Raw genomic sequence first — 15,639 nt, forward strand, 5'->3', positions numbered from 1 at the left:
TTTTTATTCAGTAGAATTTTGAATGCAGGACTTTACCTTGAGTTTTTATATTTATTTATTTGTGTATGTATTTATTTATATATTTATATTTATTATTATTATTATTATTATTATTACTATTATTATAATTATGATTATTATTATTATTTATTATGTATTCATTTATTTAGCTATTTATGTATGTATGTATTTATTTATATTCATTTATTATTATTATTATTATTATTATTATTATTATCACTATTATTATTATTACTGTTATTATCATTATTATTTATTATTTATTTATTTTTCTATTTATTTATTATTATTTTATACATTATCACTACTTTTATTCAAGGAAACAGTTATAATTCCACCACTGGTAAAACCTAATATGATATCACAATACCACTTAAACTTCTCTTTTCACTATAGTTGCTTTTTTGTTTTTATTTATTTATGTATTTGTTTATTTATCTATTTATTTATTTATTCATCTATGTATTTATTTATTTATTTATTTATTTATTTATTTATTTATTTATTTATGTATGCGTGTATGTATGTATTTATTTATTTATGTATTTATTTATTATTATTTTATACATTATCACTACCTGTTCTATCTCTATCTAGGATCGGCTCTCTACTCTGTGATTGATTAGATCGGTCTAGAGAGCGCTCTGTTGTGGATTATCCGTCCTGTTGTTTGTTTTGCTGGCAGCCGGAAGCTGAGCGGTTGAGATGGAGATAAACGGTGTTAAAGTCACTTTAAAGTCGTTATTAACGGTATTTAAAGTGTTTAACCGGTTCAGTTAGATACAGTAATAGATGGTTAACAGTATATATTAGTTAACTTTCTAATAATGGAGTCACAGTGTGAGTATTTCATGTATTTTCCCGCCGCTCCGGTCTCCGGTCTGGACCCCCCGGAGGACTACTCCTCTCTCCCCCGGAGACAGAGCGTGTTCCTCGGGGAGCTGGTCCAGGTGCTGCTGGTGCTGCGGAGGACTAGAGGAGGTGAAGCACCGTGGAGGGAGCTGGTGGGCTCTCTGTCCGCTCTGGGGAGTGTGAGCGTCGCAGAGAGCCGGCAGCAGAAACCTGAAGGTGTTGAGTACCAGCCGGACATCCAGAGCACCTGCAGCGAGGAGGAGAGAGAGGAGACCGGGGAGAGTGGAGCGGAGACCGGGGAGAGAGAACCGGACAGCAGCCGGAGCTTCACAGAGTGCAGCCCGCATCTCACCCACCACACCTCGGCCAGCGGTGGAGGACAGTCTGCGAGGGAACCGGTGAAGGTGAGACGGAGAAAGAACCAGTAGTAGATTTTTTATTAATTTTATTATGTTGGTCACACACAACAGCTGTTAAAGTTTTTTTTTGGGAGTTTTTCCCACCCGATTAGATTGTTATCAGGCCATTAAATAGGCGTTATCAGGCGCTATAAGCGTTTTCTGTAGGTTTAGGCAACAAAACTACAACTTCTTTAGGTTTAGGCAACAAAACTACAACTTCTTTAGGTTTAGGCAACAAAACTACAACTTCTTTAGGTTTAGGTAACAAAACTACAACTTCTTTAGGTTTAGGTAACAAAACTACAACTTCTTTAGGTTTAGGCAACAAAACTACAACTTCTTTAGGTTTAGGTAACAAAACTACAACTTCTTTAGGTTTAGGTAACAAAACTACAAAACAAAACTACAACTTCTTTAGGTTTAGGTAACAAAACTACAACTTCTTTAGGTTTAGGCAACAAATCTACAACTTCTTTAGGTTTAGGTAACAAAACTACAACTTCTTTAGGTTTAGGTAACAAAACTACAACTTCTTTAGGTTTAGGCAACAAATCTACAACTTCTTTAGGTTTAGGTAACAAAACTACAACTTCTTTAGGTTTAGGTAACAAAACTACAACTTCTTTAGGTTTAGGCAACAAATCTACAACTTCTTTAGGTTTAGGTAACAAAACTACAACTTCTTTAGGTTTAGGTAACAAAACTACAAAACAAAACTACAACTTCTTTAGGTTTAGGCAACAAAACTACAACTTCTTTAGGTTTAGGCAACAAAACTACAACTTCTTTAGGTTTAGGTAACAAAACTACAACTTCTTTAGGTTTAGGTAACAAAACTACAACTTCTTTAGGTTCAGGTAACAAAACTACAACTTCTTTAGGTTTAGGTAACAAAACTATAACTTCTTTAGGTTTAGGCAACAAAACTACAACTTCTTTAGGTTTAGGTAACAAAACTATAACTTCTTTAGGTTTAGGCAACAAAACTACAACTTCTTTAGGTTTAGGTAACAAAAAAAAACAGGTTTAGGCAAGGACAGTCTGGGAGGGAACCGGTGAAGGTGAGACGGAGAAAGTACCAGTAGAAGAAATATTTTTATTTTATTACTTTTATTATGTTGGTCACACATGACTGCCACTATTTCCCTGTTAAAGTTTTTTTTTTTTGGGAGTTTTTCCCGATCTGAATCGAGCACCCGATTCGATTGTTTTCAGGCCATTAAATAGGCGTTATCAGTCCCTATAAGCACCATAGATGTGGGTCATTAGGGGCCTCCTACACCTACTACTTTGTAAAAGTGAAAGTGAAACTGTAAAGCAACACGTTCTTACGGGGTCAGATCAGTCTCAATTAGGGATACACCGATACCGATACCAGTATCGGGTATCGGGTCCGATACTGTGCTCACCCGGAGCAGCCGGGGATTGAGCCACCGACCTTCCGATTGGTGGACGACGGTCCTATCACACGCGCTCACGCTCCACCTCCCCGACGGTGCGGGCGAGACGGGCCAGTGGTGCAGCCGGATCCCACCTCAGCTGGCGCGCGCCGGCCCTCACTTTCATTGCACCACGGGGTTTTGCTCGCACCCTTTGACTCGCGCGCACGTTTACTTGGGCCGAGCCCCGATCTGGCTGCAGGACGCAATTGGGGCGCACTGAGGACAGTCCGCCCCGGTCGACAGTCGCAGCGGGCCGTCCCCGGCGGGGAAGGAGGGCGCAGCAAGCTCTTTGTCCACGGTGCGGCTTTGTCCCTCCAGCTGGCTGTTAACGAGGGTCTTTTGACACAGAGAAGTATTCGTATCGGTACTCGGTATCGGCGAGTACCCAAATGTAAGTACTTGTACTCGGTCTGAAAAAAATGGTATCGGTGCATCCCTATTATTTGCATTTGGATGTTGTTGCATTTATATACAAACTGTTGAACCTGCATTTACAAACTACTTGTCTGGTGTGAACTTCACTGCATGTTGTGTGTGTGGGGTTTTATGAGACTTCCCTTGACGTGCACCGATCCGCAAATGCATTTCTTCGTCAACAGGGAATTATCTGTAGCCAATCAGATGTCTCCCTCCTTCTCAGCCAATCACATGAGCGTGTCCCCACGAGGCTTTGATTTACTGTATGTCACGCACGGGGTGAACGTCAACACGGACAGTAGTCAGACACCAACCCCGAGGGCGCGCTGTGTCGAATTTGGTGGCAACTTGGACACGTTCAATATTAATCACATTGAATAAACAAGTGAAAGCGCTCTGGGGGGCTTCAGTGCTCTGCGGACTGAGTCGAGCTCTCCGCTGTATTTACTATCTAATAAAAAACTGCATTATAGGTAAAACTTGTAAATGTGTTGGAGGACAGTTTGGATAACTTCAACCTTTAAACTCACAATCATCACCACTCAGTATACTGACCTACCTTCAGAGTAAGAGGAAGTAACCTTCACATATTTCCTGAGTTGAGGAGAAACCAAACCACAGTCATTTACATACACTTCCTGTCTAGGCTGACATTTATTCTTCTCTTTGATTTGATCACCTCTGAGACAGAACAGCCTTTTATTCTGCCTGTTGCAGTAATCTTTGAGCTCCAGATGAGTCCAGACTTGACAGTTCAGTCATATCCTCAGGGGTCTTTCACCTGTCAGGGAGGAGATCTCCAGATACTGAAGATGACAGACGCTGACAGGCTGCTGGCAACAGTGTCTGTACCGGTCTGTAGACGGCTGGATATACGTAGAACCTCAACACTTATTTGGTCCCAACCTAATTGTGTTTTTAAAATTTTCAAGTACCAAAAGTTGGCACCAAATGCTTGGTCAGAGGTGGACCATAAGAGTTCTTCCAGCTGTGATATTAAGATAAAATACATATAAAATGATGCTCCTATTCTAACTTATATATACAGTATATATATATAAGTTAGAATAGGAGCATGTAAGCATGTATGTAGTCAGAGATGTCCTGAAGTCAAATATATCAGGATCATTGTCAGGAATTGTTTATTAAAATGTTTCCAGCAAACCAAAAATCAAAGAATAAAGACATTACCCTCACAAATTAGTGGTATTTCCTTTTTAATTTATAAGGAACATCTAATGTTTTATACTTCAGGTGAATATTATCCAATCAATCTTATTCCCATATATGTATTTTGTATATACAGTTCCCTTTGTTAACACCTTATTTTGAAAAGGTTTTAAAAAAAAAAAGGCGATTTTTTTCCCTACCCATAATATATATATATATTTATATTTATATTAATATATATGGACATTGTTTGCTATTGTTCACCCAATCAGGTCATTGAGGAAACTGTCAATCGTCGCCACCTTTCAGCGTTCGGAAGCACATGACGTCTCTGTGTGGACACAAAAGATTAATGTGTGTGTGTGTTGGGAGGATAAATAGAGAGAAACCATGTTTGAACCACAAACATACATTACTTTGTGAACCAGACGTGTGTTGTGTAATTTTAGCCCTGTTAGACTTGACTTGTTAATGATCTGTATGCTAATTGATTCCCCATATTGTCACCAAAACAAACTGTTTAATCTGTAACATGCCATCCTCTGCTTGTCCTCCTGCAGTCTTCTCTCGTGTTGGATGACCAGGCTGTCTTCTGTCTCAACGTCTCTTTGGACAAGCTGCCAGTCAACACACTTAAAGCCAAGGTCAGACACATCTGCATACAGTACATACACATAGGGTTACATTTGTCAACGTTTTGTTTCATAACTGTTCCTTTGATGTCTCTGGTTGTGTTAGACTGTTGACAGTGTTAGACGTCAGACGACTTACATATTAGGAGGGCAAAATGAAAATGATTAACCTAAACTTCCCTCTGTGTTTGTCTGCGTCTCTGTGCTGTCAGATCATAGTGACCGTGTGGTGTCAGGATGATGAGAAGGTGGAGGTGAGGGAACATGGCTACCTGACTCTGCTGCAGCTCAGGAGTCCAATACTCACCTTCAGGCAGGACCTGAACACCTTCAAGGCCCAGGGTACACCCACTGTGTTTCTCTCAACACCAGACATGAGCTCTGAGGGACAGTTTGTCGTCTAAAACCTGATATTTAACTGGAATTTACCAGGTTTTAAGAGGATATCTCTCTGGGGAATGGCTTACAAAATCAGTCTTAGATTTAATGTCTTTAGAATTGTCCAATCTATGACTAAATATCTACATAAATACGAAGCCAGGGGAAGAAAAAACTCAGAATTCGTACCGTCGTACCAATCTGACAGTGATTGCTGAACACCAGTAGTGATGTAAAGTGTCGGGTTTTAACTCTTGTGTGTCTGTGTCTTGTTTCTATTCCCAGTCAGCACCATCCTGAATGTTCTTCCACCTCCCAGTGTCCAGTGTCAGCACATGACTATCTCTGGAAAACACGTGACCGTCCTCAAAGGTTCGATCAGCAGCTCACACTCACACATAGAGAGATCTTTAAAGACACTCTGCTTGAGTTATTCCTCCCCTCTCTCTCTCTCTCTCTCTCTCTCTCTCTCCTCAGTGTTGAACTGCAGCTCTCAGGATGAGGTGTGTGTCAGAGATGTGAAGATCGTTCCTAACTATAACTCGTCCTACCTCCCCATAATGCCAGATGGTTCAGTTCTCATAGTCGACACTGTCTGGTAAGTACATGTGCATTCATATATCAGATAAAAACATCTGTCCAAAGGAAGGGGAAAAGATTTGAAACAAACTTTTTTCACTGTCTGCCACTGTGGCTGGCAAATATATTTTTTTGTTTGCCACTCAGAAATGTTATCTGACACTTTTCAAATCTATTCGCTAAATGAAGGAATAACATTTCTGATATTGTGTAATTTACCTTCACCCAATAGTCATTTTTACTGAGCAGAGCTTGAACGTCTCATAATAATAACTCGATGGCACCTCCGTTAATGTTAGTAGCTCCGTTATTTAACCAAGCGGGACTGTTCTGCCCACCGGCTGCTAACGGCTAACGTTACTAACTCTCCTCCTGTTAATTTCAACACAGATTTGTTGTTCACACCGCAGCATTATCACAGATTGCTGACTAGAAACCATTAATGCCGATCTCCCGATTGCATATTTTTACTGAATATTGGCCGATAACGATCGCCGGCTGATCACACAGGCCATCCCTAACAGCAAGCCTAGAGGGCTAAAATACAATGGGGCAAAGGGCAAAGCGAACCTGGAGCGAGGACTTAAAGCGAACCAAACTCAGACCACCTGCCGAGGACGTCTGAGTTTGGTTCGTTTCAGAGGAGTGAGAGTTCTTTTTGAGTGTTCACATATTCGCAAAAAAATCCCTCTGAGTCTGTTTGGAAGGGACCATTTATTGGCGTCAAGGAGAGCTGCTAACACAGCAGTATCTGTATCAGACTCCTCTTCTGCTAGATCAGCACACCACAATACCCAGAATGAAGACACACACACATTTCTGAGAGTTGTTTAACATGTTAAACAGATTAAAGTTCATGTGGTAAAATCAGGAACTGTGTTTTGTGTCCTTTAAAGTCTCCTAACAAACACTTCTTTGTTTCCACTTCCCCCCCCTCAAGCCACCAATCAGCTGAGGTCACCGTGGCTTCATTCTATCGGATAGACAGCGGGTCGTCGCGTTTGCCCAGCGTGCTCAGCGCCCTGGAGGAGCAGAACTTCCTGTTCCAGCTGCAGCTACAAGACAAAGCCGAGGAGGACTCCAGTGAGGTGAGAGGACGTGATGGAGGCGGCTTCCATCGATACGTGTGTCTCCGATCAGAGCTGACCTGGAGTCTGCCGTCCAGCTGCCGTCTACGAGAGCCGCTTATAGTTCTAGTTCATCACATGTCCTGATATGTTTATTGTGTATATTTCCGTAGGGTTTTGAGGTCCCGCTGGTGGCTGTGTTACAGTGGTACACTCCAACACTGCCTTTAACAAGGTAACTGCTCCTCATCTGTTCAACATTTGTAGTACATGTCTAAGCAGGAAAAGCACAGGTGTAAGTAATAACACCTCCATTTAGGTGAGCTAGTTCCAGGGTCCTGGGACACTTTGTTCCACCTGTGCTTTTCCCGCTACGACAAGTCAAAATGGAAATTAAAATACTAATTGTTTGCTTTCCCCTCCAGATACATCTCCAGCTGTTACTCGTTGCCCAGTATCCGCTTGCATCGTCCTCGGCTGGTGATGACAGCTTCCTGTCCTCGCGCCGTCAGGCCTCTGGAGCACTTCTGGGTGAAATACACCCTCCTCAACGACTTGCAGGACTTCCTGGCCGTCCGTCTGATCTGGAATTCTGACGGTGGGTAGCAGACTTTACCATCACACCGTCTGCCTTTTACACACCTGTAATACCTGGCTTTGGGCCGCCTCGGTTTAGTGCAGGGGTCAACAACCTGAGCCGCTGGTTGCAGACCCCTGCTTTAGTGAAACACATCTGTTTGCATCTGTCTTCTCACCCTTATGCTGGTTTTTGCTGCTCTGACAGACAGGCAAGGTCTATTTCATGGTCCCCTTAAGAAGTCGTAGTGCTGCTTGCTTCATGCAGTTACATTACGACATGAAACTATTCATAACTCTGACAGGCGGATCAGATTAGATGTAATCTGGAGGACAAGTTGTGACTCATTCTACAGTCAACATTATAACAACTTATCTGTTCACAGTGCCGGTCACTATGGCAAGCCGTTTAATAACATTTAATAGCTAAGCTTGACCCCGTGACCGAGCCATGTGACCGAGCGGACGCCACGGCGTCTGCTCTGTGGACCCAGTGGATGCTTTTCCAGCCATTTTGGCATCATGCACCACTGAGCAACTCTCATAGGAATGAACCGGGCTCCGTCTCCAACGCTGTATCCAGTTCTCTGAAATCCATGATAACTGGGGAGTGTCGGGTGTGAGATAAAGCCAGGCACCCTGATCCAGCTGTGATCACGACTGGGTCAGCGTCCAGATGTGCAATCTTCGGTGCAGTCAGCGTGGAAGCATTTTGTAGCAGCCTTTGAGACGTGTCGGCTGGGTGTGTCGGGATAAAAGCCAGCTGTGATGAAATCCAACAGCACAGTGAAGCACAGTGTTCAAACAGTTCTGTGTGGGTGGGCATTAGATCCTTATCAGTACCCGGGAAAGAGAAACCAGGCGGATCGTGTTCTTTCTATGATGTGGCACCAACAGAAGAAGCTGCCAAAGACTCAGCACGTGTTGAAACAGCGTGAGAAAAATGGCAAACTCATCCAGTTTTCTATCCTAATCTACTTTCATATTCTTTCTCCCTCCTCTCCTCCACCCCCTGGTCCCTACCTCCATCCTCCATCCATCCATCAGCTGGTAAAGGAGGCCAGCAGGACCACAAGGCCCACCCGGCAGTGGTGTGCCAGTCTCCCCTCAACAACCTGGGCCAGTGTAGGAAGGGCTCCACCCTCTCCTTCACCGTGGCCTTTCAGATCCTCAGGACCGGACTCTTTGAGGTACCGCATGGTTCTGCAGATGCATTAACCCTCTGAGACCCACGATAGACACGTTTTTGTCTTTCTTTTTACGGGGCTACAGGGGGTCTTCAGGGGGAGATAGCAGGTCAACAGTAGATGTCACATAGAAGTAGATGTCACATAGAAGTGGTGTACATCATCTGAAAGCTGGGAACCTGGAGATTAATTTGAGTTGCTGCTCAGCACTGTGTGTCAAGTTGTTCTGGTCATGAATCAGTAATAAACATGAATTAATTAATTAATTATTTTAAATGAAGTGTATAAGTGTTTAGAACATTATGATAGAAGTATATGATGGTCATCCTCATGCTCTATTATGTCTCATAAGTTGTTGCCGCAATTTTTGTGCTGATACCATTTGTTACACAGATTTGATGCTAAATTTATCAATTTTTACCACACAAAAATGTATTAAAATGATCAATAATCCCTCCAAAATACCACATTAAGACACCAAGACCTTGAGGAACACCATAGAAAAAGCCATGCTGTGATTTGGGATCAAAAACTTTTGACATTTTTTAAGATTTCTGCAAGAATTGCATTTTTCAGGGATTGGATGGCGAGCACTTCTGTTGTGTAAACTGCTCAGAAACCCCCTTATTGATCAATGTAGCTAGGAAAGCCATCCATCCTCTGAATACTCTAGGTCTCTAGTTTGTGGCTGTAAAGTTTCATGAGGCTGTGATTATCCTAGAGGTCACCACAGGTCATTTTATACAGTGAGGTAAAAAAAAATGGTCTCACTACAATGAAATGTCTCCTATGGGGACTAACATCATCACACATGAATACAGTTGGGCTCATTGGATCTGGTAGCATGACATTGTTGGTACTCTAGCTCTAAAACTGAACCTGCTGCAGCAGGTCAGACAGACAGTCGGGATCGCGGGTCTCACAGGGGTAACTGACAAAATAAACGCTGCTACACACAGTAACACTCACAGTGCCTCTCCCGTCTCCTCCATCCCTCTCCTCCTCCACGGCAACAACCGTAGTTGAGCCAGCACATGAAACTGAAGCTCCAGTTCACAGCCTCGACGCCGACTCCTCCGGTGGAGCCTCGGTCACCTCTGAGGAAGTCTCCGTCATCATCATCGTCATCCAGAGAGCTGCTGGAGAGACACAGCGTTGGCCGATCTCAGAGCTTCTCCCACCAGCAACCGTCCAGGTCGCACCACGTCAGGTACGCAGGATCAGCAACGTGCTGCAGCTTCAGTATCTTCAACCAGCTATCTTTAATCCATCATCATGTGTCTGTGTCTCTGCCGGCTCCAGGTCAGGCAGTGTGATGGAGCGCCGGGCCGTCACCCCTCCTGTAGGATCTCCGCTGGGCAGAGGCCTGCACTTGCCCCCCCCCGACCACGCCCTCATTTCACTGGACAAAATAGCCAAGAGAGAGTGTAAGGTGTTGGTGCTGGAACCGATCCACGAGGCACACAGCAGGTAAGAAAGCAGCTTTTACACTTTTACAGCATATTATGAGCTCTCGGTGATGATCTAAATGTAAATTACAGTGATAATTCTTCAAAAGACAGAATGTGCTTGGTACCAGTTCCACCTGTCTCGTCAAAGCACGGAGGAGTGTGATGTTATGTTAAGACCTGGAACCGCAATAAGTTGTAATATTGTGTATCACTGCACTCATATTTCACTTTTTATACCCCTGCGATAACGTAGTCCGGGGTATATAGCACTCTGCGTGTCCGTCTGTCCGTCCGTCCGTCCGTCCGTCCGTCCGTCCGTCCGTCCGTCTGTCCGTCCGTCCGTCCGTCCGTCCTTCCGTCCTCTGTCCTCCGTCCATCCTTCCTTCAGTCCTCCCGTCCGTCTGTCCGTCCTTCCGTCCGTCTGTCCGTCTGTCCGTCCGTCTGTCTGTCTGTCCGTCCTTCCGTCCTTCCGTCCTTCAGTCCTCCCGTCCGTCTGTCCGTCCTTCCGTCCGTCTGTCCGTCTGTCCGTCCTTCCGTCCGTCTGTCCGTCTGTCCGTCTGTCCGTCCTTCCGTCCGTCTGTCCGTCTGTCCGTCCGTCTGTCTGTCTGTCCGTCCGTCCGTCCGTCTGTCCGTCCTTCCGTCCGTCTGTCCGTCTGTCCGTCCTTCCGTCCGTCTGTCCGTCTGTCCGTCCGTCCGTCCGTCTGTCCGTCTGTCCGTCCGTCCGTCCGTCTGTCCGTCTGTCCGTCCTTCCGTCCGTCTGTCCGTCTGTCCGTCTGTCCGTCCGTCTGTCTGTCTGTCCGTCCGTCTGTCCGTCTGTCCGTCCGTCTGTCTGTCTGTCCGTCCGTCCGTCCGTCCGTCCGTCCGTCCGTCCGTCCTTCCGTCCTCCGTCCTCCGTCCATCCTTCCTTCAGTCCTCCCGTCCGTCTGTCCGTCCGTCCGTCCGTCCGTCCGTCCGTCCGTCCGTCCGTCCGTCCGTCCGTCCGTCCTTCCGTCTTCCGTCCGTCCTTCCTTCCGTCCTTCCGTCCGTCCGTCCGTCCTTCCGTCTTCCGTCCTTCCGTCTTCCGTCCGTCCTTCCTTCCGTCCGTCCGTCCTTCCTTCCGTCCTTCCGTCCTTCCGTCCGTCCGTCCGTCTGTCCATCTTCACTTTAGTTTCCGGAGCAGAACTTGGAAACTATTTAACTCAGCGACATTGATTAAACAGTTCCCTCTTGTGGAGAATCTGCTCGGGTCTGAATGTGAGACGGGGACTTGGTGAGGAAGATACAAGCCATCTGCCATGAGGTGTACTTGCACATGCACGTACATATGTAGAATGCTGGAATACTGTATGTGAATGTTCATTCTTGGGATTGTTTAAAGGCATAAGAAGTGCACTTTATACCACGTTTAGACTCGCTATGTTTCAGAAACACATGTTGATTGCGACTCTTCACTGTTTCTCCTCAGATGACCTGGAGAGGAAGGTTTTTACTGAAGACACAGTGTTCCTGGGTGGCTCCGTCCAGCCGCCAGAGCCTCATCATCCTCGGCCCGAAGGCAACGAGACGTGGATGGAGTGATGGAGTTATGGAGGGAGGAGCAGCCGAGAGGGACGGTGACTGGCCAGAGAGGAGCAGTGGTGCTGATGAGAGGAAGGTGAAGCTGCTGGTCAGAAGAAAAGCCCCAATTCTTCATTTCATTGGTTTATCATTTCAGTTTTTTTACATTTCCTTCAAGCCTTCATTCCATTTTTCTTGTTTCACTGCCTTCCTATGCCTGTTGATATTTATAGTTACTAGTTCTTTACAAGACTTTTTAGGAAATCATCGTTTTCTTTTCCTTTTTTATGGCAGCTCGTTTTCTCATAGGAACCCCCAGATTGCCTGGGAGCACATATTAAGTAGTAGTAGATCCAGTAGTTGGTATTTCCTTTGATAAACAGTCCGACATTTAGTGAAATGCACTTGTTTGCCATCGAACTCACAGTTAGATGAGCTGCATCTGAAAACACAGACATTGCGACAGTCCTATCTCAGCGTGTGCACTATATGGTCCAGGTGAGCAGTTTCCCCCTGCTTCCAGTCTTTGTGCTAAGCTAAGCTATTTCTTTGCTTTAACATACAGATGTAACATTGATATTGATCTACTGAATCTGATTCTGGGTGTGACGGGACTTCCTACAGTATCAGATATTAAACGGCAGCTTAGGTTTCGTCATCGAAATCTGAAACAGTCTTAGGGGCTCTTTACATTTTGGGAAATGTGTTAGTAATCATAAATTAATATTGATAGATTTAAGGTTACAAATGTGTATGTTAAATAGGTTTACTTTAACTGGATGAGAGCTGCGTCTCGACTCCGACTTGAAGGGCTGTCGTCTTGCACCTTTAGCAGGAGGTGGTTTGCACTCAGACTGACATATATCGGCCTATTTTTTTTATAGGATAAAACTAAAACATGTGAGTGTGATCCAGCTCCGTGGTAGTAACAGTAGTCTTTACACTGGCTGATTTATTTAAATGCAATTGTCTTAATGATGCCTATTTATTGTTAATGTTCAGGTTTTAAGTTGATGTTTTTTGTTTTTTATTTGACCCCGCGCATTCATTCCAGCACCTTTTACAGTGTAGTCGTCCGCCTCATTTCATTGTCCAGTAATTCAAACCCTAGCATTGTGACGTAATCGCTGATAATGACTTGCATGTATAATGTGAGCCTCGTGTCGAGTGTCTGCAGTAGAAACAGGGTCCCAACTAATGCTGATTCGAGCCGGCGCTTTGTGTTCACCTTCTTTTACATTTCTAAAATCCACATTTATAGGATTTCATTAAAGCTTTTAAATAAGTCAGATAATTACAACAGAATTATTCATTTCTTAGGGTGTTTCACCAGAAAGATTTGTCATTTTTGTTTTTCAGACTCTCCCTAGGGTTAGGGGTCAGCAACCTTTACTGTCAAAAGAGCCGTTTTAGGCAAAAATAAATAAATAAAAATCTGTCTGGAGCCGCAAAACAACAATCTGAGATTTCCAGAATAAAATCATAACTTTACGTGAAAAAAGTCGTAATATTACGAGAATAAAATCATAACTTTACGAGAAAAAAAGTCGCAATATTACGAGAATAAAATCATAACTTTACGTGAAAAAAGTCGTAATATTACGAGAATAAAATCATAACTTTACGTGAAAAATAACACGTTAAATTACTACTTTATAATATTAAGACTTTATTCTTGAAATCTCAGATTATTTTTTTCCCTCAATGTGGCCCTAATACTCCGTCGTACCGTCGTACCATAGACCTACAACAATGATAAATAAAAATAAAAATGTAAACGAAAAAACAATTCATTTCCATTTTTAAAAATCCACAGGGAGCCACTGGAGAGGAGTTAAAGAGCCGTAGGTTGCTGATCTCTGGTCTAGGGTGTCACCTGGGGTCATCATCTGTTTCGGGTACTAATCATGGAGAAAATAGAGACCGTGCTTTTGTTCATTTCCAGAAGGAAGTTCCTTTTAAAGAAGTGTTAAAATCTTAATAACTGGAAACACTGAGAGCAAAGTAAAGTATTAATTTACTATTGGAAACCTTATTCTTCATATGTGTTGAATTGTTGGACTGTTGACACAGTTTTTACTCAGTCAACACTGTCTCTGTTGGACCAATAATTAGTACCAAATGATTTAGTTACACATCACTTCCTTTATAGGAAATTACTAGGAAACTATGGGACATGTAAAATAAAACTTTACCATAATAACTAAGTTGAAGTGAATGTGATAACAGACACATTAACATACAGTATTGTCACTGAGTTACTCTCCATTGCCAATAGAATATAGTCATATAAATCCCGCTGCTTTAGCCTCATATGACATTATTAAGTATTTTCTGCTATAGCTCGCATACAGATGTGAATCCCACACACATCTGGAGAGTTAATGTAACAAATAGGATTAACTAGCTGCACCTTGAGGCTGAAATGTTCATTACATCCCGCATTGATTGAGACAGAAAGACCAACGTACGGATGGTTTACTGTAAATATTCCTGAGGCATTACCAGAAATGGTGCTAAGAAGCTGAGAGCATGACTGTACTGTTCTTCATTTTACAGGTCCGCAAATTTCATGGTAATTAGGTGATAATTAGCAAGTAACCTATTTGAAATTTCTTTTTAATTACTACCAAATTACCCGAATATTTACCTAAAAATGTATTGAATTTATCGTGTTTTTTAGGTAAATATTGGGGTAATTTGGCAGTAATTCCAAAGAAATTTCAAATAGGCTACTTGCTAATTATGATTATTATATTATGAAGACATGGAGATACAACCGTTGAAAGGATTCATCCTCTGGGGAGCATAAATGTCAATGCAGTTTTTCTACACATTGGATGTTTCTTTAATGTATACACATAGGAAAAAAGGAGGCCAAAGGGGGTCTCCAAAACATTCAGGTTCCTCCTCTGCAGCAGCAAACGTCGTACTTTGATTTGTTATAGACCAAAGTGTTGGTTAGGGGGATTTGGCACCAGACAAAAGGTCAAGGGGTCAATAAAGTCATAGGATCGTCCTCTAAGAAAACCTGGAAAATGAATGGAAAACAAGCCAGTTGTTGAGATACAGTATGTTTGTTCCATTGTGCCATCCGAGTGTTCAAGTAACTTCACATTAAAGACATATTATTGTCTATAAAATCAATAATAAAATCTTGAATTTGAGGGGTAAATGTGTGTAATTTTATAAGTGAGACTGTTGTTGTTGATGTGTTGAGTCTAGCTGAACACAGCTGCTGCTGCTGCACTTCTCTGTCTGAATGTGTCTCGTCATTTCATTCCTTGGGGTTGAACCTCCTTTCAAAACATTTGAGCCATTAGAGAGAAAGAGTGAGCGTATTATTGTGTAACAAATGTTTAGGATCTCTGGTTTTCTGCCTACATTGATGGCAAATAAAGTATTGCTGGGTAATGTGTTGGTCTGTGTTTGATATTCATTAGTCTATTTATATATATATATATATATATATATATATATTTATATTTATATATTTATATTTATATTTATATATATATATTTATATTTATATATATATATATATTTATATTTATATATATATATATATATAGATATATACTGTATATCTATATATATATATATATATATATATATTTATATTTATATATATATATATATTTATATTTATATATATATATTTATATTTATATATATATTTATATATATATATATATTTGAAAGAATGAAAATACTGAGCTTTATCTATCATGGTCTTACAGACATTTTATTTATTTATTTGCACGCATTTCATTCCATAAATAAATTTACACACACACACAGAGAGAGATTTCCAGTCTTCTGTTAATTAAACGAACACGTCTGACTCAAATGACATCTTCAAAAGCATAAGTTAAGAAAGCAAAACAATATCTATAATATTCACAACTCTCACAAGACTTCCTTCATTTG

At 42.2% G+C, this 15,639-nt stretch overlaps 1 protein-coding gene across 1 annotated transcript; it reads left to right on the top strand.

The window, feature by feature from the left end:
• Positions 1-690: 690 nt before the first annotated feature.
• Positions 691-12,588, top strand: trappc14 (trafficking protein particle complex subunit 14). The gene is made up of 12 exons (XM_074624260.1): positions 691-1,277; positions 4,864-4,947; positions 5,148-5,277; positions 5,599-5,685; positions 5,791-5,911; positions 6,833-6,980; positions 7,133-7,194; positions 7,385-7,557; positions 8,583-8,725; positions 9,745-9,932; positions 10,025-10,192; positions 11,618-12,588. The coding sequence occupies exons 1-12, from the start codon at positions 849-851 to the stop codon at positions 11,619-11,621; spliced, it is 1,737 nt and encodes a 578-aa protein (XP_074480361.1). The 5' UTR covers positions 691-848; the 3' UTR covers positions 11,622-12,588.
• Positions 12,589-15,639: the final 3,051 nt, after the last annotated feature.

The sequence above is a fragment of the Sebastes fasciatus genome, chromosome 22 (genome assembly GCF_043250625.1).
Source record: "Sebastes fasciatus isolate fSebFas1 chromosome 22, fSebFas1.pri, whole genome shotgun sequence".
NCBI classification, from domain to species: Eukaryota; Metazoa; Chordata; class Actinopteri; order Perciformes; family Sebastidae; genus Sebastes; species Sebastes fasciatus.